Consider the following 24,683-nt stretch of genomic DNA (forward strand, 5'->3'; position numbering starts at 1 on the left):
AAAAAAAAAAAAAAAAACAAAGCAAAACAACAAAACAAAAATTCAGATTTACCCATCGTAAACCACACCATTCCAGGTCCTAGGATCAAGCTCCAATATCAGAAAAAAGAGAATTTACACACCAGGAGCGAAGTGTGTAAAAGCACAGCACAATTAGTAGTTCCCGGTAACCACGCATGTCATAAGTATATTCTCTTGGGGCTTCTTTCCTAGATCCTACTGAACAGTCCGTAAAGTCCATTCAAATCTAACCGTATCTTTCACTCATGATAGTGATGTTAGTGAGAGAAGGGCAGGCAGGAAATAGAATAACTATTTAACATGCTCAGAGATAATTGCTTCCTAACATCACAGAAGGATATTTAATAATCCCCTAATGGAATATAGACAGTAGCTACCTTTGACATTGACCGTTGTCTATTATTATGAATAAAGACGTAAATCCTATGTGTGCCTTTGAAATAACAACTCACCAGAGGAAGAGCTGGGCAAAGACACCCTTGTTACCAACTGGTGCTAGCAATCATGAAGACTCTTTAGTATTGAAGCTACTGAAGGCCCTTCTACTTGGGAATATTGGCAAAGGGTTACAAAATTCATGTGGGATGCAAAAAGGCCCAAGTAGGCTGCACAGCCATCGAAGCTTACAAGGCACAGATCACAAGTCCCCACCCCTTCACCCGTTACATCACACACTGAGCTACAGTTCTTACTGTGGCAACTTTATTGTAACTAGAGACACAGATTTGGCCAAGGCCAGCTGACAGCTTAACCATTAAATAATTTAAAAGTTCTTTTTTTAAAAAAAAAAAAAAGGAAAGGATTAACGGAGAAGCTTTTATTCATCAACACAGAGCCTAACACATCGTTTCTATATTGCAAGGCAGAATAAAGCTACAAAAGTGTAACAGAATGAGGGAGAGTTAAGAACTGGCTCTAGATAATGATTTCAATCAACAAGTCAGACTCTCAAACAGGCACTGAGCTGTAAGACCTAAACCTAAACAAGAATTACCCGTCCCCACCCCCACCCAGATATCCCCAAAAGTAGTAAAAAGGAAACTGTCACAAGCTCACAATAGTTTGGTTCTCACCAATGTTAACAAAGAAAAACAAGATGAACCAACACTCGAGGAGGTGCCAAGATATGCACTCAGTAGGGAGAGAACCTCTGTTTCTCGCCTTTCAGTTTGTTAGTTACACATGGCACAGTAGAGGTGGTGGTGGTGGTAGCTGAAGCCCCGGTACCCTTAGCAGCAGACACAACATTTAGAGCCAGGAGAGGGATGGGTTTCATGCCAAGCAGACTGGAGACACAAGGGGCGGTCGGAAGAGGGTTGGGGAGGCTGGAGGGTGCGTCGGAAGTCCCCGCTGTGGCGAGCGAGGGGGTGGTGGTGGAGGAGGAAGAAGAAGAAGAAGGGGTGGAGGGTTGAGAGAGGTTGATGCTGAGGTGATCAGGGATCGTGACGGAGGCTGTCTGGGAGGAGGGTTTAGCGTTTTCTAAACTGTAACAGAGGAAAAAAGGAACAAAAAAAAGGGTGGGTGGAAGGGAAGACCACAACAGGGAAAAAGTACAGGACAAAATCCGCTTCAGTTCTATTAGTAAGTGCCTTTGGCTGCCAATTAGGAAGGTATACTACCAATTTTTACCAAACTCTTTTAGCTTGTGCCCACCCTCTAAATATTTGTATCATCACCTTCCCTCCTACACACAAGCTATTTAAACTGCTCTGGTAAAGACATAACTGACAAACTGAGAAAAGGAATCACACAGAGCATATACCCCCCAACCCAGAAACAGAGTAAAGTAGTCAGGCCTAGTGGCACAGCTACTATGGAAGCTGAGACAAACATCAAAAGCCCACAGCCTGCCTGGGCTACAAAGATAGCTTAAGAGGCAACTTTAAGACCCTCTTTCCAAAGAAAATCAGACAAAGATGTCTGGGAATTACCTAACACACACTAAGAGTTAAGTCCCCAAAAGTGTTTAAAGAAGACTATTATTTGAATGAGATACCCTGTAAACCAAACAAACAAAAATCAGTTCATACAACAGAATTTTCAGTTTTGCACTTAAGTGAAGGATCAACAACTCAACAATTACTTAGAATACCACATTATACACTGCAGCTATTTGAAGACTTTCAGACAGGGTCTTCCTGCGTAGCCCAGGCTGACTGCCAACTAGAACCTCTTGCCTCAGATTCCTCAGTGCTAGGATTACTGGTGTGAATCATCATGCATGCCTAAAAAATTTTTTTTCTGTAGTTAATATTAAAGCCTATTTACATCTTCACAACAAATGAACCAAAATATTAAAATGGAAGGAGGCAAAAAGGTCAAAGTAGATCACTAACTTCAAAGAATGTAGCATTAAAAAAAAAAAAATAAAGCTAAAAGAACAAGCATAGATGAGGTCCAGGGAAGCTTCCTGGTGGGAAGTTCTCATTTTAACTGACCATTCCTATATTTTAAAGTTGAAAAAACTGAAGTACTATCACCCTTTGTGGTTTTTTGTTCTGTTCTTGTTTTTGTTTTGTTTTGTTTCGAGACAGGGTTTCTCTGTAGCTTTGGAGCCTGTCCTGTAACTAGCTCTTGGAGATCAAATTATAGCTTTAAATTTAACCTTCCTTCCTGACTGGTGTGTTTTTAATAAGTTAGTGGCTACATTGTAAGGAAGCAAACTTGAGTACTTGAAGTAACTGCAGAATTGTTTAAATTAAACTGGTGAGTGAAACTATCCAAACTATGGATTTGGATCAGAACTTTTTTTTGTTTGTTTTTTTTGTTGTGTTTTTTTTTTTTTTTGAGCCGGTAGCCCTGGAAGTCCTGGAACTTCTTTAGACCAGGCTGGCCTTGAACTCACAGAGCTCCACCTGCCTCTCCCTCCGGAGTGCTGGGATTAAAGGTGTGCACCACCACACCTGGAATTTATTAGGTTTTTTTTTTTTTTTTTTGAGACAGGGTCTCTATGTAGCCTTGTCTGTCCTGAGTGCTGGGCTTAAAGTTTGCGCTACCACCAGCTAACCTTTGTGCTTAAAGACAAAAATAATGCACCTTTTAGTCCTACAAAGTCCTCCAGCTAAGCAGGGTCACAGGTATTTGCTGAGATAACACAAACTCCTACAAGGTCACTTCCACAGGAAACTTTCTCCTAATTCCATTCTGTTTAGCTTGTTGAGGGCCGTTTAGTCATTAATTATCACAGTAATGAGCCACATAAAGACACAGAACCTTATGAAAAAAAGCTTGGAGCACAGCGGAAATGCTATGAAGCCAATAATGAAAACAAATAAAAACAGTTTGCTTGTTTTCATTCAGAAAGCCAAGAAGAAAAGCTTTAAAAGGAAAAAAAAAAAAAAAGGCAGCAATGTGTACACCCTAGAACTGGTGATAAGGCTTTAAAAAGTTCTGACCCACTTTAACCCCAGCACTCAGGAGGAGACAGTGAGTTCAAGGCCAGCCTGGTCTAAAGAAGTTCCAGGACTTCCAGGGCTACTGGCTCAAAAAAAAACAAACAAAAAAAAGTTCTGATCCAAATCCATAGTTTGGATAGTTTCACTCATCAGTTTAATTTAAACAATTCTGCAGTTACTTCAAGTAATGAAGTTTGCTTCCTTACAATGTAGCCACTAACTTATTAAAAACACACCAGTCAGGAAGGAAGGTTAAATTTAAAGCTATAATTTGATCTCCAAGTAAGCAAGCTTACCCAAAGTGGAAGTTAACAATTTCTAGATCCCAAAAGCATTATTTTTGCCATAAAAAAACTTTCCTCCAGTGTGAATTAGAAACCAAAGTCTTACTAACAAGAGTCTGTGTAAGATTCCTGCTAATTTACTCAACATAAAACCTTGATGTGTAGTGAAACAAAGTACATCTAGACACAATTCTTTCTGTATGAAGAACTGCAGCATCTCAAGGGGAATGGACAAGTCTTCAACTAGGAGTAAAACACTCTGGATGTGTAACGTGACTGTGACTCCCTTTGGAAACGGACTGTTACTAACAATGTGAGTGAGCAGAGCGAAAGAAAGAAAACACCTGGTAGGATGGATGCTTGTTTGACTATATACAATTGTCCTACAACTAAAAGTGTAGGAACAGTACCTACAAATAGGGAAGTAAGAACTTAAAAGTCACTTGCAGATGCATGAGAATAACTAGAACAGAAAAATATCCCTGTAGTATCTGGAGCACCCCTAAGGCTGTGCTTTTTTTAACCAAAAAAAAAAAAAAAACAAAAAAAACAAAAAAAAATTGAACACACTTCCCATTTGAGAAATATGTTTGCAAAGTAAATGGTAACAGGTACCTACAAGAAACTATTTAGATGTATCATTATCCCTAAAATTCAAGTTACTCTGGACTCCAAAACCATAAAAGAAATAACCTGTCTGTATGATGATGTGTCAAACAAGTAAGACACATACTGCCACCCTTCCTACTGTTCCAAAACAAGCAATCTATAAAACCCCAATCTGGCTATTTTTCTCTGCTAAAGACAGAAGCAGAGCTATAGGAAAAGAAACAGGGTGGCAACTTTTGCAATCTCTACCCCCTCAAGTAAACCCACATATGGTAACACCCTCCCTCACTACTGTGGCATTAATAAAGCAAAGGAGAGGTCAAACTTACCTGACATTGATTAGATACTGAGCCAGGCTGATGCTGGCAGCAGACCCAGTGATGGTGACCTGCCTATCAGTAGATCCTTCCACTGGGTTTGCAATTTTGATCTGCGCCCCAGACATCTGACGGATCTCATTGATTTTGGCGCCCTGACGCCCAATTATGCAGCCAATCAACTTGAGAAACAAACAACAACAAAAAAAGCACACCAAATTAAGAGCCGAACAGCTACACATAAGACCACATACCAATCAATTTCTACACCCTGTGCTTAAATTTGCACTCTCCGACCTTCGGGTGTATTGCTAGCAAAACCTTCAAAATTAAGGTCTCATTTAATTTCTGAACCATTCATGTGATTAACTATAAATCAAAGCCAACTTCAAGCTAATTTCTCACTCCAACCATTAGTTTTTGCGTATATCCCATAGTATTGCCTCCACTCCAAAGACAAAATAACCAGAACCATACTGATAATGAACCTAGCATGCTATCTAGTGTTGAGCCATCAAAATTCGTGAATTCATCCTGACATCATCCCTCCTCCCAGAGCACAAAGTTAAATTCGGATGCACTTTTGGTCTCACCACCTTCCAGATGTTTTAAGTAAAAGGCAAATAAGAATTTCTACAGGAGAGAAAGAAGTTCTGTGTTTGAAAACTATAACACAGTTAATTCTATCAATTCTCTCTAGCAATATTTTCCTCAGGATTCTAACATACTTTATACTTACATCATTTGGAATGGTGAGTTCATGAGAAGTAGTTTGAGCAGATGCATCCAAACCTGCTAAAAGACAGAAAAGAGCAAGAAAGTTTAATGCACAGCATGCAGAATGAGTGATCTGCATATTAAATTAACAGAAGGAAATAAGCTGGAAACCAGCATTGGCTGTTGGGGTTCATCACTAACTCTGAAGCCCCCAAGGAGGAAAGATGGGAAAGGGGTATCAAAATAATGCTGCAAAGATTCTCCTGTACAATCACAAGAGCTGATTTCATGCCATTTCCTGCAAAGCCCAGACTACAGGTGTAAGGAGATAACACGGGGCAGAGTGTGGTATTCTTAAACAGGAGCAAAACCCGAACACCAGAGCTTCTATACATCTAAGTCTTTTCTGATTAAGATTGTTGTTGTGTCCTGGTTTTATTTCGCCCAATGCTCACTAGAATCCGTGCCAATTTCATTCCTGTTACCGGGTATCATAGACTCTTGGCACATACACTGAATTGCTTCAATTATACCTGTATCAGAGTAACAACCTCCATCTCTATCCTCCCGAGCTAGACTTAAAGATCACATAGATTAAATGCCAATAAGTTTGAGGGGAGTTTATTTCTCCAGATTTATTCTGTCTTTTGGTCTAATTCTTCTGGCTTTTGTTTGGTTTTCCAAAGGAAAAAAGAAAAGAAAAAAAAAAATCCCATCATAAACACCCTTACCCATCCCTAAGAACACGAGGATTGGGCCACTTTGGCTGGCTAACCCTTACAGTTCTAGTCCTGATCTCAACTACATTTTTAGAGGGTAGTTGGCCAGATCCATCAAGGGACCCTCGGGGCACCAAGCCCACCTCTGCTCTCTCAGCTCCTCTCTCTACCATATGTATGTAGCTGGTATGGTTTATGGGCAGTGAAACAAGACTCCCACCAGTTTATTAATATAACAGTAGAATACTACAGATTTTTTTTTAATCATTACCCCAATAGCCTTTCACCTCTGGAGAGCTGGATTCAATGCCTGTTAAGATACAAGTGAAAATGAGTTTGGTGGTCTCATTCTAACCCTATCGGACAAGTTATCCCTTATACCAAAAAAAAAAAAAAAAAAAAAAAAGCCCCAAAACAAAAGAAAAACAAAACCAAAAATACACTATATAATTTGGAACAAATGGATTGTCTCTACCCAAGTCTTGTGAACACCTGGTGGAGAGAAAGGGGATGCTAATCAGATCAAGGGGGCCGCTATGAGGATAGGTACTAGAAGTATCAGTCTACCCCTTTCCTGACAAGCATCCCCAGACCTCACCCCAAACCTTCCAGGGCTTTTTATTCTTTTATAATTAACTCACCCCAAATGAAAACCATGTTAACAAACACATTACCTCCTTTAGCCATAGTAGGTCAACTTTATACCAGCAGGTGCTAGATGATAATGAATTTTGTTTTAAACAGTTGTCAAGCTGAGACCTTGGGACTGGCCTCTGTCTTGTACTACACCTTACAAAAATAAACACTAAGGTATCCATACCACTGAATCCGGTGTTGCCATGGGTCATGGGAAAATGAGACTGTTGCATTGCCAATTGGTGCAGCTTGGTCAACTGCAGAAAGGAAAACAGGAGAGACCAGCATTAGAAGGGTAACCTAGTCAGCACTCAAGCACATCCAGATGGGAAAATGAACACAGCTCCTGCCTCCCAAAGTTGATACTACTATTCCAATGGTAACCGGATAAGAATGGGGCTTACAGTACAATCCAGAGGACAGGCAGAATACAGGACAGCAGGGTTAGAAACAGAAAGGATGTCAGTACACAAGAATGAACGCATTGGGGTGTGCGAGAAGGAAAGCAGTGACGCTGGCCCACAACCATCCCCTATGGACTGTTTAATGAAGGTGTAGGCAGTCACTGCCAATGGCTGCCCCAGGGACAAGCACGGACAGGCTAGGTAAACAACTGTGCAGTGGTGCTAGGGAAAACACACCATGCAGGGTTCCACCAGTATTGGGAAAAGGGAAGGAGATGAAGGGGGCAGGGAGACTGCAAGGAGAGAAGCTTAACAAGAAACCAAACTGGGCTTCACCCTCAACAAATACTTTCCCAACTATCTTAGTGGTAACACTCAGAAACCTGTCCAAGCTGGTGACAGAACACCCTTTTCTACCCTACTCCACATCTCTCCTGAAGCTGCCACTAACCAAGACTCAACTTCCCAGACCTAGTACTTGGCACCTGTGAGGGTTTTTAATGATGAAAGAAGTGTGCAAAAAAAAAAAAGTCCTTGAACAAAAATCTAAATACCAGTACTTTTAGTAAGAGGTTCTCAGTAAAGTTTGAGTTGAATTACAACAATTAGTTTTCTAGTTTCCCTCAATGCCTGTTCTAATTTGTAATCTCAGAATGAGAAGTGCCTAAAGGCAAACCCGACCTCCCATTCCCCAATGGGAAGCACACTTTAATGAGTTTGAATTGTGCCAAGATATTAATAGTGCACCATAGAACGTTTCTTTTAGAATAATCTGAAACACCGTTTAATAATCTGATAATGTCTAGGGGTTACAGTCAAAGGCAAACAAGCTGATATGTGTGATTCACTTTCTAAGCTGTAACAACACCATTGGTTCAAGACCCAACTTACTCCTGGTCTACTAGGGAGAAGAATCAAACAATTTTGGATAGAGAGGGAGTTTTTCAAACAAGAAGTGAAATCAAAACTTACATCTGGCTGTGGAATGGCATACTGTCCTTGAATGGTATAGGCCTAAAAAAGGAGGAAAACAATTCCTATTAAAAACCAATCACGGACAGCCACCCGGTGGGGGGCGGGGGGAGAGCAAGTTTTCAACTAGCCAGCAAGCCAGAGTTGAACTAGACAAAGGGAGGCATATTGAGACAGTAAAGGTAATCTCACAAATAGTCAGACCTGAGCTGGCCTTCTATGAACCCTAAATAAAGCAACTTTATTCCACAGATCCTCTTAAAAGGGTCTACAAGTTCTCTTCGATTAAGGTAAAATACACACGTCAGCTTTTTACCTAAAATGTGGAAAATAAAAGCAATGGCTCAACTGACCAATCCCCCTACCCCATATTCAATTCCAGATAGTAATCACACTAACATGAATGGTTTATATCTACACAGACCTGCACCATATATATTCAACATTGCCTAAGACCCTAAATTAACAAGAAGCTAGCTAGGTCTCTAATGCCAGGGACCTGACACAGAAGCACTGGGGGAGGGGGAGGATCAATTTGCTAAGTCCTGTCTTTCCTACCCCCCGCCCCTATCCCTGCATAAAGGCACTTGCAGCTCCCACTATGCCCTCCTCCCCACACCATATCTTCCCAAAAAGGGAGCTGGGTCTTTAGGGAAATTGGGTTGGGGGGGGTGACAAGGAAAAAAGAAGGAATGGAAGGGAGTGGCTGGTTACTTAATAGAATGTGAACTTTCTCACATCAGTTACAGTGGCGAGTACCCCCAAAAGTACATCCAGGTGGGAGTGGGAAGGTGAAAATGGGATGGGAGGAGTGGGAGAGGGAAAGAGGGATTGAACAACAGCAACCAAAAAAAAAAAAAGAAAAAAGAAAAAAAATTAAAAAGAAAAAAAAAGGTTGGCGTTACCATCTGGTGGGCTACGCGGCCTGTGTGAAATGAGGTGGGGAGGTCAGTCCAGGTCCCCGTGGACAGGTGGTGTCCACAGCACAAAAATCACCAGCGCCACTGGCCCCCCGTGTGTTGGCAGTCTCGGCTGAGGCGGAAGGATTGAGTGAGCCTTGGAGACTGAACATCCCCTCTCACCTCTAGAGGTGGTCCCTCCAGGTCAGGGTTGAGGCACATGGACGGGGTGGTGTGGGGAAAGCTCGCACTGTCGCTGCCTGTGCTGTACCTGTCCTGTGGATAAATAGAGGATTTCAGTCTCCAGGGCTGTCAATCCGGCACCTTGTCACCAGCATGAAATTCACACCAAAAAAAAAAAAAGTTGTTTATTTTTTTTTTCCTTAAAAAGGAGCTCACAACACAGATTTGAAACGAGCTGTAATGAGTGAATAAAAAAAGTTACCTAGCGGCAGATGATACTGCACAATTGGGTTATTTTCAGTAAGAGTGGGGGGTGAGGTAACAGAGCTGATGCTGGTCTTGGTCACTGTAGGATTGAGTTAAACCCCTACAGAACCCACTTTGTCACAAAAGACAGAGGTCCATATGTGGACATTGTATGAACTGGTCCATTTATAAAAAGGCCCATGGGAATGACCCATGACAGGGCAAGTCATGGAAGAAGCTGCAAGCTTTAAGAGGGCAGTTAACTGAATAAAGGGAGGATGGTATGGAGAGGAAGAAAAAAGGTACAAAGGGAAAGGAGTGACAGGGAGGAAGAGAAGAAGGATGGATTGGTGACCCAGCATTGGATAACCTAGAGTTCCATGGTTAACTCTTGGGGCTAACCCTCCTGGCTACTGCTTATCCTCCCAACTACTTGTATTGGCAGGACTTTGACAAACCTGCTGAAACAAAGCTAATGCTTAAACAAAGTCCTAACATCTCACAATAACACTGAAATATAACTACTTATGAAAACTCTCAGCAAGACATAGACTGGTTCACTTTTATTACTCAGTAAAATGTGAGATGATCTCCAAGTTGATACTTCCTCTCTCAAATACCTTTCAGACTAAATACAAATATAACTAGCTAAATACAGATGTTTTTTAAATAGGACAGTCCAAAGTGGGAAGGGCACTTTTAAGCAACATACCTTCACCTACCAAAATGACTGCGACTATTTCAACCTAAATCACAGAATTCTAAAAACCTACTCCAGAGTTAACACTAATAATCAGAATACACTAGCACCATGACATTTATCAATACTCTTCTCACACAACCCTAACTTTAGCATAAACCATGTGTCAAAAGATAAATGATTTAGATTGGTGAGGAATAGAGGTGCCAAGCCCAGCATGCTCGCTCTCCCCATCCTATCCTTGAATGCTCCTCTTACTCCAGCTGATTTAAATTATACCACATGGTTTCAAACCAGTGGTTATGAGTTTAAGAGTCTGGGGGATAACACACTGGAGTCTGGGGGTGAAAAGGGTAGAGTAGGGGAGGTGAGGTGAAGGGAAGGGAAAGTTTGTAGAACACTCAAGCTCAAGAGCCTACCACCCCATGCCCCCATGACATTTGAGACTACCACCCTTCTTTGCTATCATTACTCATCTCTAACATCCCACGCACACAAAAGCATGAATGGGATGGTGATATAGGGAAAGTAATGACACTGAAAGAAATGTAACTTTAACCCAAACCACCACCAAAATCAATTACTCTTCTGAGTGTCTACAAAACTTCCACTATAAATAAGGTCTTGGCATTCAAAATTTTCTATAGTACCAAAAAAAAAAAAAAAAAGAAAAAGAAAAAAAAAAGCAAATCAAACTATGGCCAAATGTTTTCAGCAAGCATGCAAAGTAGCTTGGTGTGCTGCTGGCAAAGCAGATATCTAACACTCTCTGTTCATTCTGCCCACCAATGGAGTTCTCTTACCTGACCACCTGCAAAGATGACTGGAGAACTCGAGGGCTTGGGCCGGTACGGGATGGTCACGCCCTTCGGGGGGGACTGGGAGAGAGTCAGAGGGGAAAAAAACAAAAAGAGATAAGGTTTCAAAGCTGCTTCAGCTGTGTGGCGATAGCACACACAGGTCAGTTAAATAAAAATGACTTCCATCCCCTCAATTACCAAGCTGTACATGATTAGATATTGTAATCTCAAATATCTGATATTTATTATTTGTCTTTAAAGCAACAAGAAACTTCATGGCTCACTAATTTTCACCAAATATGTCCTGAAATAGTTTTAGTCATTTCTACACTTGGTTGTTTTCTGGATTTTTTTTTTTTTCCGAGACAGGGTTTCTCTGTAGCTTTGGAGCCTGTCCTGGAACTAGTTGTTGAAGACCAGGCTGGCCTCGAACTCTGCCTGCCTCTGCCTCCCAAGTGTTGGGATTAAAGGCGTGCACCATAACCGCCAGGCTGATTTCCATACTTGTAAATAAATTTCATCCACACACACACACACACACAAATGTATAGATATACTTCAACTGATAATTTTTAGGATCTCAAATTTTTGTATAAGTAATAAAATCTAAGTTGGATATGAAATTTCCAAATGTTACATATATGGTTCAAAAAGACACAAGCAACATCTTTTTCCTTTCAGATTCAACTTTATGTAACTCAAAAAAGATTTAATTTCCTTTAATTTCTATTTTTTTTGCAACAGAATAACAGGACTTCATAATTCACTCAAAAACACTACCATTTGATATTTTTTTCTAACTATTGACTATATAAATAAAAGAACTATATCAATGTCAAGTGATTCAAAAGGTTAGTTTCAGAAATCCAAAATCCTTGTAGTCTCTTACCCTACCCACAATACTAAAATTATTCTGAGCCACAAGACTACTTAGCAGATCCTATTTTTGCTCACAAACTAAGATAAGTCAAAACTGGCAAAAGGAAAATATAAACAAGAGAACTTCTTTCCCCACCCCCACTGATAGCCTACCAGCTCCACCTAATTCTAGTCTTACTAAATATAGATCAGTTCCTCTGTCCCCAGAATCACCCCTACCTCCAGCATGAGCCTGAGGGCTTACCTCCAACATGACCACGCAGATCTGTTTGACACACTCAATGATGGATTGCGGAATGCCAGCAATAGTGATTGCCCGCTCAGTTGAGTTGGGGAGCATATCCCCTGCCACCTGGACCTGAGCCCCTGTACTCTTTAAGGTAAAAGGAAATTAGAAATCAGAGAAAAACTATGTTTTCCAATTCAATTCCCCAAATGGCAACTTTATAATGTGATATTCAATAGACACTCATTACCCCCTTTCTTTCTCTTTTCCCAATTCTTCCTTTATCTGACACGACTGCTTACAAAAGTTAAAAATAAATAAACTCTGATGCTAGCAGAGCACACACAAGAAAAATAACTGCACTGGATCCCAAGACGGGTGGACCTCTTTCTTAATGTCCAGTGTCCTTTGTCTTAAGATTTGGTGCAATAAGTCTTTAGTAATGACAGTTTTCAACATGTCGTTTGCATAAAATTTACATCAGATAATTCTACATATCACATATATATATACATATATATATGCATTATGATTCGTAAGAGCAGCCAAATAAATTATAAAATAGCAACAAAAACTTTTATGGTTGGGGGTAAGCGCAACATGAGCGACCTGTCTTAATGAGTCACAGCATAAGTTGAGAACCACTGATTTAAACAAGTTTTCTTAAAATGGAAAATTTAATTGACATAACTTTTTTAACCTACATTAGAAAAAAAATAAATTAATTAACTCTGAAAGATAAGAATAAAACTGCATAATGGTCTACATTTAACCTGCACAAGGAAGTCTCTTCTAAACAATTTTCTCTTACCTAATAATGACAGCTTTGACACACTCCAAACAAACTCCTCACAATTATCACCTACCTTTCATACTTATTTGAGCAAACATTTTCATCAATCCTATTCTATATGTCAGATACCATTCCAAGTATTTAAAATTTATCATCCAAACAAAATCTCAAACTAGTTATTCGCACCTATAATCTCTGAAGCTGAAACAGATGGACCATCTGACACGTTTATGGCCAACTTTGGATATAGTAAGACACTATCACCAAAACCACTTCCCCTGACCCACAAAAACACATGGTCCCTGTGCAGAAAACTAACCATCCTGTACAAAGACTTCAAAGAACTCCAACTAGTTTCCCTCGAAACCATTTAGTAACATTTCATCTAGACATAAAAAATATTAATTAAGAATTGATAAAGAAGCCAGGTGGAGACTGGCTTAGAGGTTGAAGAGCACTGGCTGCTCTTCCAAAGGAACCAGGTTCAAGTACCAGCACCACCACATGGCCACTCACAACTGTATGTAACTCCATTTTAGGGGCTCTGGCTCCCTCACAGACATAACTGTAGGGAAAATACTAATAATATCAATGCACATAAAATAAAAAATAAGAGATTTAAAAAAAAAGCCAGAAAGCGATGGTATCCACCTCTAATCCCAGTACTTAAGAAGTAGAGTTAAGATATACCTCTGTGAGTTCAAGACCAGCCTGGTCTACAGAGTGAGTTCCAGGACAGCTAGAACTACATAGTGAGACCTAGCCTTAAAAACTGTTTTTAAGGGACTTGGAAAAATGACTGAATGGTTAAGAGCATCTGTTGCTCTTGCTGAGAACCTGGGTTTAGTTTCCATCACCCGCATGTCCCTCACAACCGTCTGTGACTCCATTTCATGAGATCCAACTCTCTTCTGCATTCTGCTGACAAGTGGTGACTATGTTGTGTGCATACATAAAGTTTTAAAATTATTTTAGGACTAGAGAGACGGCTCTGTTGTTTACAGCTTCCTAATAATAATTCCTACAGATAATCTGAATTCAGTTCCTAGCACGTAATTCTGCTCACAACCATCTGAAACTCCAGCCCGGGGAAATCCAGAACCTTCTTCTGGATTCCAGGGCACCTGCACTTTCATGCAAATATTCACACGGGGTGCATCTTCAACCCAGGCTGGGTGGCTCTTGACTTTAATCCCAATACTCAGGAAGCAGAAGCAGGAGGGTCTAAATTTGAGATCAGCCTTGTTCTACAGAGTTCCAGGAACCTTGCCTTGAAAAAAATCAAAATATATAATCTACCAGAAAAAAAAAAATTTAGTGGTTCAGTAGGTAAAGACAACTGCAACTAAATCTACCAACCTGTATTGGAGCCCAGTGAATACACATGGTAGAATGAAAAAAACTGACTGTCATGCCACATGCCCTCTGACCAGTATGCACACATAGTATAATGGGGGGGTGGGGGTGTAAAGGAAGATGGCCCAGTCTATAAAATGCTTGTAAGCACAAAACCAAGAACACATAAAAGATAGGCAGGAGAATCCCGGATGAATTAATTGAACAGCCAGGCCAGAAAAATCTGTCTTGTGGGGTAAAAAGGGAAGGGGGAGAGGAAGCATGAAATGGGACATGGTAACACCCACTTTTAATCCCAGCACTGGGGAGACAGAGGCAGATGGATCTCTTTGAAATCAAGGTCAGCCTGGTCTACTGGGCAAGTTCCAATACAGCCAAGGCTATAGAGAAACCCTGTCTCAAAAAAACTGACCTCCCCCGACCCAAGATAAAATAAATGATAACTATATGCAAAAAGTTATTCTCTCATATTCTGACTCATTACTGAACTAGGCAAGGCTATATCTAGTCCTAGGTACTTGGGAGGCTGAGGGAAGAATACTAGTAATTTAGAAGTCCCAGGCTAGTAACATAGCAACGATCTCACCTTTAAAAAATAAAAGGGGCTAGGGAATAGTGCACTGAGATGTAGCTTGGGGGAGTATCCACCTTGCATTTGTGAGCCACCATGTAATTGCTGGGTATTGAACTCAGGACCTCTGCAGAGCAGTTAGTGCTCTTAACCTCTGAGCCATCTCTCCATCTCCACCTTGCATTTGTGCGGCCCTGGGTACCTACCTTGGATAGCACAAAAACTGAAATATATGAATTGTGTTTTTATTAATTAATTTATTATGTATACAGTGTTCTGCCTGCATGTATGTATGCAGGCCAGAAGAAGCCTCAGATCTCATTATAGATGGTTGTGAGCCACTATGTGGTTGCTAGGAATTGAACTCAGGACCCAAGGAAGAGCTGCCAGTGCTCTTAACCACTGCACCATCTCTCCAGCTCCTGAACTGTGTTTTAAAGAAAATTATAACACTTTAATTCCAGTATCATCACACTACAGTCTTCAAGGACTGCTAATCATGATCAGTTATCAGGTTAAACATAGGGCCACAGACACATTAAGCAACTACTGTACTACCAGAACCAAATTTCAATACCTTTTTTAATCCTACTTTTTTTTAAAACTGAGATCTCACCTGGCTGGCCTGAAACTCATTATGTAGCTAGACCATGCTGACTTCAACATGACCCTTCTGCTTCTTACTCCCAAGTGCTGGCATACACCACCATACTTGGCTCCATCTTGTATTTTTTTAGATAGGGTCTCCTAAATGTCAATGAGCTGGCCTTGATCTTTACAGCAAAGGCAAGACCTGAACTTGGAGTCTCCTATGCAGCTGAGATTACAGACCTGAACCATCACGAAGTCCATCTTAAATCTTCACATCACATGCTAAACTTTTCTAGCCATAACACAATCTAGTATAGGTATAAGGATGCACCATTCAGAAGGCAGAGGCTCTCCCAGAGATCTGTCTAAATAGAAAAAAAAAAAAAAAAAGTGAAGCTAACAGACATTTGGGGGAGGGGGGAACCAACCTCTCTTATTTCCTTGATCTTGCAACCACCTTTTCCAATGAGAGAGCCACACTGACTAGCAGGGACCACGAGCCGTAAGGTAACTGGGGGTCTGCTGGCAGCTGTGCTATTGGTCATAGAGCTGCTTATGTCCTGTAAAAAAAAGAAAATTACTCAGAACACCAAAAAGATAAGTGTGTGTGTGTGTATGTGTGTGTGTGTGTGTGTGTATGAAAGTGCATGAAACAAGTACTCCTGGACTTGTAAGGAACATACATGTATAACTATACCAAACTAAGTGAACATTATAATATCTGAGCCCAATGTGGTAATAATAATCCAGGACTCTGAAAAGGTAAGATCCAGTAGGAACAGACCATGTTCCCCTATCCTTCCAAATGAAACAGAACTTGCTCATTGTTAAAATGCTTACCCTGGAATGGATCACTTGCCACAACACATACACACACAAAAAACAGAAAAAATAACTGCAAAAGGGGCTGGAGAAATGGCTCAGTGGTTAAGAGCATTGCCTGCTCTTCCAAAGGTCCTGAGTTCAATTCCCAGCAACCACATGGTGGCTCACAACCATCTGTAATGAGGTCTGGTGCCCTCTTCTGGCCTGCAGACATACAAACAGACAGAATATTGTATGGATAATAAATATTTTTTTAAAAAAAATAACTGCAAAAGAAACCATAATCTAATTTTTCTTCACTACAAGGGTACAGAAAAAAGCAACACTTCTAACAAACAAAGCTGGCCTTCCTTCCATTTGGATTACAAATGTAATTTGTCAAGCATGCACAATCCAAAGTTTCTAATCCTAGTAGCCAATATTTTTATTTTTTTTTTTTTGTTTGTTTTTTGTTTTTTTTTCTCTCCAAGATAGGGTTTCTGTGTAGCTTTAGAGCTGTCCTGGAACTAGCTCTGTAGACCAGATTGGCCGCCTGCCTCTGCCTCCCAAGTGCTGGGATTAAAAGTGTGTGCCACTGCCACCACCAGGCAGTGGTACCCAATATTCAAATAAAAAAAAAAAAAGTAGGGTTAAGGGAGATGACTCAGTGGTAAAGAAAGCTTTCTGTACAATCAAATAAGAAAAGAACCCAGATCAGTTCAGATCCCTAGCACTCACAAATGTTGGGTATGGCTGTGATGCCTGCAATCCTACCACTGGGTGTGGAACAGAAGTATACAAGAAACTGAAAGGCTGGCAGTGAGAGATAGTATCTCAAAGCTGTAAGGCAGAACACAATAGAAAACACCTGCTATCCTTCCTCTGGTACTGCAGTGTGGACATTCACACATGCATATACACATACACAAAGAGTAATTTAAGCTAGAGGGGAAAATTGTCAAAATTAAACTAAAGATATGAATATATGAAGCAATGCAACCACAATCAAACTGAATGTCCTCTTACAAAATCAATACCCAATACCAGATAGCTAAAATGATTTAAGGTTTGTATTTTTGGCTTTTGTAGCGCTAGGACTTTCATATGCTTACCAATCACTCTACCATGAGCTATACCCAATCTCAGATTTCAACTTCCCAGTTTTATTTGTTGAAAATACAAAGCACTATAAAGACAATGAAACCAGGAATTATATCTAAAATGCTCTGAAGCAGAGCTCTGGGATTGGCAACAGATCAATTCTAAGAGTCCATGCTTTCCCAGGAATTGTGGCACATGCCTTTAATTACAGTACCAGGAGGTAATAGGCAGATACCTGAGTTTGAGGCTATCCTGGTCTACAGAGCTTGCTTTGAAGCCAGCCTGACCAGGACAGCCAAGACTACACAGAGAAACCCTGTCTCAAAACCAAAAGAAAAAACCAAAAAGAGCCTGAGCATATGCATGACGCCTTTGGTTCTATTCCAGCAAACAGAGCAAACCACAACAAAACCTGTATTGATCAAAAGCTTTCCTAGACACTGTATCCCAAACAGTAAGATTTCCTATTGTTATCGCTGTTGACTTACATGAGTGCAGGTGTAGGTCAGAGAATAAATGTGAAAGTGAGCTCTCTCCTTCCACAATGTGAGTCCAGGGACTAATCCAACCACTGTCAGGTGTTGGGCAAGTGCCTTCACCTGTTGAGCCTCCTCAATGACCCCCCCAAATTTTTTAATTAATTTATTCATTTTTCAAAAGTTTTCAAGCCAGACGGTGGTGGTGCACACCTTTAATCCCAGCATTCAGAAGTATCTGCCTGTATATAGAGTTCAAAATGCAAAATGTACGATTTCAGCAGGACCCTAAAAAAACTACATTAAGTTCATTCAACTGTAAAACCATCAAGGAAGCAATGGCACACCTCAAAACAATTAGTGAGGAAATGTTTCAATGACAAAGTTGGAAAGGGTAGTGTACATTTTATGAGATCCCAATAGTCAGGTGACACAGAACTGCTGAAGGGTATCTTGAACTACTAGTAGTGCCAGACTTCCACAGTTATCTCAATAAATAAAAAGACCAAAAGAAAGCCATACCAAAAGGGGAGGAAGGCTGGAGAGATGGCTCAGCAGTTAAGAGCATTGGTTGATCTTCCAGAGGACCCTGGTTCAATTAGCAGGACCCATGACAGCTCACACCTGTCCCTAACTCCAACTACAGGGCTTCTGACACCTGCCCCCCACAGACATAAACTTGGGCAAATGAACGTAATGAACGTAAAATAAAAATAAATTATACACTTAAAACAAACAAACAAACAAAAAAAAAAGACAGTGGCTGAAGGTACAGCTCAAGTACTTAACAGGCTTACTTAATCTCAGTTTTGTTTTAGGACTGGTAGGTAATGGGAAGGAGAGGCAATCCTAAAACTCACACACACACACACACACACACACACACAAACCTCTTCCAGTTTATCAATGATCATAGCAAAGGCTTTGAAGATGGCATTAGTCGGTCCAGCCAAAGTGATAATTCTCTCAGGACAATTCCCTTCTGAGATGTTGATACGTGCACCACTCTGGATAAGAAAAAGAAACAAGTAGTTTTAATAGATAAAAAGAGCTGAAATTGTAGAGGATAGCCCATCCTAGATAATACACACAGGCAAGGGCAACAAGCTGCCTAAATAAAGCAAGCGTTTCAAATTGAGGACAACTGCTCCACTTGTCCTCAAACAACATACTGCATGCAGCTCGTGTTTTTTGAGACTCGGCACAAATTCATTTCCTATCTATGTACTGTTTGTCATTACAGCAACAGAAAATGCTTCCCCCCTGTAATCTATCATACAGAAACTTTTCAGGTCAGGGATTCAGTCTAGAGAATCCCACTGTTCTTATAACTTACCTCCTCGCGCATCTTCTTAACAGATTCTCCTTTCTGAAAAAGGAAAAGTCAAGCATGAGCTCCAACTATTTCAGCTCAGACTAACTAAATAGCAATTAATGTTAAAGTGAAACTCTTACCTTTCCGATGATACTGCCAACTTCCTGCAATGAAGAAAACATTGGTAACAGGAAATTCAGAGTTCATCATTTTCATCATTATGAAAAGAAAACTCTAAATGTTCAGCTAACCAAGTGCTAATTATACTAATTACCAAATCAAAGAAATAGATTTTAAGATTCATGGGGGGAAACTTATTCATTTCCTTGCACAAAATTTTATAGTGAAGCTACCAAAGAATTGAGAATCAGAATGAATACCACACCTTTGTGTAATATGCAAAATGAGGCCTGGAGATATAACTCCACAATAGTGTTGGCCCTCAATCTCCTGTACACCCAAAAATCAAAACAATTTTTTTTCTGAAACTGTAAGATACAACAACATACATCAGAATGTTTTACCAGCCAGCTAGGACTGTTTTTTGGCTCTGCTTGTCCTTCTTGCTCACTGAGGCTTCCTAGTAAAAGCTGTCCATCTTTTCACCACACTCCATTAGAGAAGAGTGGCACAGCCAGATGTCCCACAGTGCTAATCTGATGAGCTCCCACATGCTTGTCCGCTTTTCCTGGCCCCTCCCGTACCAGCTACTATGACCCAATTTTCCAAACTGGTGCATACCTTTCCATGCATAAGTAGCCTGATAGTAAGAGTGACATTTAATCCACCTTCAATCACACCGGTGTCCATGTCTAGTAGTTACAGGGAGCTGGACTTTTGAGTGGTCAAGTCTTTGGTCACGGGTGGGAGTGAATGCCAAAACTATAAGAATGACCAAAATGAGAAGGGGGGAATAAATAAAGAGTAATTATTTTCCAGTTATTTTCACTTCACCCTTTAAACTGTTACCTAATGGACTCTTTTCCTTAAATGTTAGCCTATCAGACTTGTAAACACACTCAGCACAACTGCATAACACTTACAGATCAGGTTTTGTTTCCAGTTTGCTCATTAATGATAGGGTTTCCACCGATGACTGGGATGAGAAAGATTCATTCCTTCCACTGGCAATGGTTACGGGGGAACTGCTCAAGTGCACGAAGTTGTACTTCAGCTGAGTACATTTTGAAAAGGATTCAAAAGCAGCTGGACAAGGTTTACTACAGTGAGGGCAAACTCAGCTTGCTGGCTACTGGCATCAACTGGAGTAAATAGAGTATACACATAAAGGTCTCTAACCGTTAACAGTTTCTAACTCTCAGATGGTGATGGATACCCAATGACTTTAAAATGATTTAGTTCAGAACTGTGCACGGTGGTACATTACTGATCTCAACACTGTAGGGTTATGACAAAATTGCTGTAAGTTCAAGGCCACCTTGGGCAATGTATTGAGAGCCAAGTCAGCTGCCAAGACTACAAATTGGGACAGTCACAAAGTAACAAAAATAATTTAATCCAGGAGTCTCACTGAAAGAAAGTGAGATATATCCAATATACATTCCACAAATGATGGGGCTCCACAATCCTCCTCTGAATGATTCTGTACATCTCAGTTCTCTCTTCTCCCATTCTTTCTTTCTAATCAATCTGAGGAATTTTCCTTATCCTTGAATGTAACTTTGACTACCACACACTTCTAAAATCTTTTAACTCAAATACAACAATAAAAACGAAACTGTCAGTGGTAAAGTTTGACTTCACATTGCTTTAAAGCATCAGTAGGTGACAGATTCCCAGGATGCAGCATGCACTCATCTTCTCAAACAACTCTACTTGTAGAGACAGGACAATTGGGATTTTGATGTTTTTGCCTTTAATAACCAAACACTGATACTTCGAAAGGACAGTGAAATTTCAAAAGCATGTCAAGTATACATCCCTTCAAATCAGTATCAGTGACTTCTCTTAACTCTGTCCTTCCAAACACCAGCTTTCCCTGTGCTGTGTATTTGAAATCCCCACATCCTTAAGTTGTTTTTGGAACAGAGTCTATGTAGCTCAGGACAGAATGGAACAGGCTAGTAACACCAGGCTGGCCTCCAAACTCCAAGACCAATCTGCCTCTGCACCCCAAATCCAAGCCTTAAACATTATAAAGCACTTAAAAAGGTGGCTGCTACACCACTCTGTATATGGTAAAGGTCTTCTGGTTACTTCAGGATGATAAGTAATTATATAAATGCATTCCAAAGCACAGCAGGCCCCTACTTCCAGAAAAGTTACTTGCTGTCAAAGACCTCAAGTCAACATCTTTTGGGAAAACAATGCTTATTGATTTTAGGTCTGTAAAACTCATTTTTCTCCCCCCAAATACAAGGTATAAACCTGACAGCTTTAATTCCGTATGCCTACTCAAATGATTAATCATTTTCAAAATACAGTAATACAAGTTCAAAGAGACAAGAACACCAAAAATTTATCTCCAAAACCATGTAAGTAAAACAGAAAGATGCGTTTTTTTTTTTAAAAACTCCAAGCCCTCTAATCTGAGAAACCTGTCTCTTCCTCTCCTGAGTAGGTCAACCAAAGTGTACCCCATCCCGGGAATCCAGCTGTTAATCCCGCAGTCAATACCCCTCTATAAATAGCTCGGTCTGGTTTATAGCGGCAGGCATTTTATAATTTCAAAATTCGTTACCCGAGAGAACGTCAGAGTAACTCGGTAACTGGGAGTCCGCCTACCCTTTAACTCGGCAGTCCCCCTCTCCCCTCCCCCCGGCCCCGGTCATCCAAGCATTTTCCACTTAAGAAAAAATAAGCCCCCCCTTCCCTTGACTAGAGGGGGGAGGAAATAAACGGTTCGGTCAGGGGGGGGCGCTGCGACCCAGGGGGAGGGGCCGGGCAAGTAGCGCCTCCTCGTGAGGCTGCGCCAGCGCCTGACCCCCGCGGGGAGCCGCGCTCACCCGCCCGGCCAGCGAGCCGGCCATCGCCTCCCCCACCCCCCTCAACCAACAAATCCACCGCCGCCCGCCCCTGCCGCGCGCGCCCTCCCTGACTCCTGCGCAGCCGCCACCGGGAAGAGGCGGGGGGGAGGGGGGAGCAGGCTTTGCGCGAGGCCTACTAGGCCGCGCCAGAGCCAGGGCCTCGCGTGAATGGACGGCCAGGAGGAGAGTAGTGGACGCTCACGCGGGACTACGAGAGGCCGAGGCTCCAGACTACGAACGGAGTCCTCCAAGAAAGATGACACGAGTGGAAACAGAAGCTACTGCCGGGGGCGGAGGAGAAATTTTTAAGCTTACCTGGAGGCGCGAGTCGACTGAGGGGAAAAGGGGAGCGGGCGGGAAGGGGAAGGGCGGGAGGCCGGGGGCGGAACAATAGGGGCGGGCGGGAAGGCGAGGGGGGCCCCGCTGGCGGGCGGAGGAGGGGGGTGGAGGAGGAGGAAGGGGAAGAGACCCCGGGGCGGGTGGAGGGCGGCGGAGGGCGGCGGAGGGCGGGCGGGCGGGCGGAGGGCGGGCGGGCGGGCGGGAGAGGGCGCAGGCTGCGGCTGCTCCGGCTGCTGCCTCTGCTGGTCTGGGAGGGGGACGGGGCGGAGCGGGCCGCTTTCAACCCCGCGCACCCTTCGACCCCGGAAGCGCTAACCGCCCCGGGGGCCGGCGAGTCGACTGCGTCGTCCACACTTTCCCCACGCAATGCGGACGACCTTCGCGGAGCCTAGAGCGGCTCCTTGGACGGCGTCGGCACCAGCGAGACAACGGCCGGTAACTAGCGGCGAGGTCCAGGATAGAGCGGCAGCAGAGACGTGCGGAGAAAACTAGTGGCCTCTAGCGGGCGAGCCGGAAAGCTCAGGCCTAAGTGAGAATTGAGGTGGCCATCGCCGTGGCTCAAGAAGAGAGGGAAGGATAATCTAATCCAGTTTTTAAAAAAAGAGAGAATAGCCAGGCTGAAAGTATCACACAAAATGCTTACTCTAAAAACAATAATCCAGTTTAGTAAGAAATAAAAGCATCACTATTCTGCCCAGAACACTGTGTCAGGAAATAAAAATGATAATGAAGAATTGAACTTAAGAAAAATGTTCTTGCCACTTTTCGAGACACGGTTTCTCTGTGCATCACTAGCTGTCCTGGCACTCGCTTTGTAGACCAGGCTTCGCAGAGATCCGCCTGCTTCTGCCTCCCTCCCAAGTGCTGGGATTAAAGGCGTGCACCACCACCGTCCCGCAGTTTCTTGGTTTTTTAACATTTTGAAAACCCTGAATATTGCACACGCCTCAAGACAACTATCTTGGTTTCGTTAAAAAGGCAATAAACTTTTTTTTAAATGTTTATTTTAACTCACACGTATGGTTTTGTTGTCTGCATACTACATGTGTGCCTTTCAGAAGAGGGTGTCAAAGCCCCTGGCACTAGAGTTACAGATGGTTGTGAGCTATCATGTGGGTGCTGGGAATTGAACTTGGGTCCCTCTGCAAAAACAGCAAGTGCTCTTAACCCCTGCGCCACCTCCCAGCCCACAGAAAAGGTTTTTATGATTATCTTGTGTGTGTGTGTGTACAAACTGTGTGCGCTTCCACCGCAGCAGGCATGAAGCAGGCAAAGGGTGACTTTCACCAGGAGTCAGCTCTTCCTTCAGCCAGGCAGGTCCTGGAGATCAGACTCAAGACATCTGGCTTAATGACAAATGTCTTTTCCATCTTGTAAGTCATCACAGTGGCCCTTCCTTAGAGCTGAAGAGATGCCTCCGTAGTTAAAAGCACTAACTGTTCTTCCAAAGGGTCTCACACTGTATTAACTCGTTACATAGAATACAACGCCCTCTTCTGGAATGCACAGGCACTGCATGCAAGTGGTACACAAGTGGCAGGCAAAACACACATTTAAAAAAGAACAGCAAACCAGGCAGTGGTGATGCACGTCCTTAATCCCAGCACACGGGAAGCAGGGGCAGGCGGATCTCTATATAAATTCGAGGCCAGCCTGGGCTACAAGTGCTAGTTCCAGGACAGGCTCCAAAGCTACAGCGAAGTCCTGTCTCAGAAAACGATAGATAGATAGATAGATAGATAGATAGATAGATAGATAGATAGATAGGGGTGGGTGGATGGATGGATAGACAGACAGACAGACAGACAGACAGACAGACAGACGAAACAAAAACCAGGTAAAGCCGTCAGGAGTGGTGGCGCACGCCTTTAATTACAGCACTCAGGAGGCAGAGGTAGGTGGATCTCTGAGTTCAAGACCAGCTTTGTGGGGCTGGAGAGATGGATCAGAGGTTAAGAGCACGGGCTGCTCTTGCAGGGGTCCTGAGTTCAATTCCCAGCAACCACATGGTGTCTCACAACCATCTGTAATTCGATCAGGTTCCCTCTTCTGCCATGCAGATAGAACACTGTATACATAATAAATAAATTAAAAACAAAAAACAAAAAAAAGAGTATAAAGCTTAAAAAAAAAAACCAGCTTTGTCTACAGTTCAAGAACAGAACAGTACTCTGGCCGGGCGGTGGTGGCACACGCCTTTAATCCCAGCACTTGGGAGGCAGAGGCAGACAGACCTCTGTGAGTTCGAGGCCAGCCTGGTCTACAAGAGCTAGTTCCAGGACAGGAACCAAAAAGCTACAGAGAAACCCTGTCACGAAAAATCAAAAAAAAAAAAAAAAAACA

The 24,683-nt window shown here is 42.1% G+C and overlaps 1 protein-coding gene and 1 non-coding gene across 22 annotated transcripts in view; one reads left to right on the forward strand and one right to left on the reverse strand.

Moving 5' to 3' along the window:
* Pcbp2 (poly(rC) binding protein 2) overlaps nucleotides 1-22,461 on the reverse strand; it is a 25,915-nt gene extending 3,454 nt beyond the window's left edge. The window contains exons 1-14 of one of the 21 annotated variants that reach the window (XM_050126662.1): nucleotides 22,317-22,461; nucleotides 19,756-19,896; nucleotides 19,155-19,178; nucleotides 19,036-19,068; nucleotides 18,590-18,706; nucleotides 15,747-15,878; nucleotides 12,026-12,154; nucleotides 10,906-10,992; nucleotides 9,157-9,249; nucleotides 8,075-8,116; nucleotides 6,883-6,955; nucleotides 6,334-6,372; nucleotides 5,366-5,418; nucleotides 4,639-4,808 (exon numbers count right to left, since the gene is read on the reverse strand). In XM_050126662.1, the coding sequence (XP_049982619.1) occupies nucleotides 4,639-4,808; nucleotides 5,366-5,418; nucleotides 6,334-6,372; nucleotides 6,883-6,955; nucleotides 8,075-8,116; nucleotides 9,157-9,249; nucleotides 10,906-10,992; nucleotides 12,026-12,154; nucleotides 15,747-15,878; nucleotides 18,590-18,706; nucleotides 19,036-19,068; nucleotides 19,155-19,178; nucleotides 19,756-19,824 (1,061 nt within the window). In that variant the 5' untranslated portion in view covers nucleotides 19,825-19,896; nucleotides 22,317-22,461. Of the gene's footprint in view, nucleotides 1-4,638; nucleotides 4,809-5,365; nucleotides 5,422-6,333; nucleotides 6,373-6,882; nucleotides 6,956-8,074; nucleotides 8,117-9,156; nucleotides 9,250-10,905; nucleotides 10,993-12,025; nucleotides 12,155-15,746; nucleotides 15,879-18,589; nucleotides 18,707-19,035; nucleotides 19,069-19,154; nucleotides 19,179-19,755; nucleotides 19,897-20,057; nucleotides 20,171-22,316 lie in introns of those variants that run through there. The other 20 variants (XM_050126660.1, XM_050126665.1, XM_050126664.1 and 17 more) reach the window with 20 other exon arrangements.
* LOC126491230 (small nucleolar RNA SNORA81) lies at nucleotides 12,285-12,441 on the forward strand. Its single transcript, XR_007589343.1, has one exon. It is a non-coding gene; the product is annotated as a small nucleolar RNA SNORA81 (small nucleolar RNA).
* Nucleotides 22,462-24,683: the final 2,222 nt, after the last annotated feature.

Source organism: Alexandromys fortis, unplaced genomic scaffold, assembly GCF_014885135.2.
Source record: "Alexandromys fortis isolate MF-2015 unplaced genomic scaffold, M_Fortis_MF-2015_v1.1 scaffold_264, whole genome shotgun sequence".
NCBI lineage: Eukaryota > Metazoa > Chordata > Mammalia > Rodentia > Cricetidae > Alexandromys > Alexandromys fortis.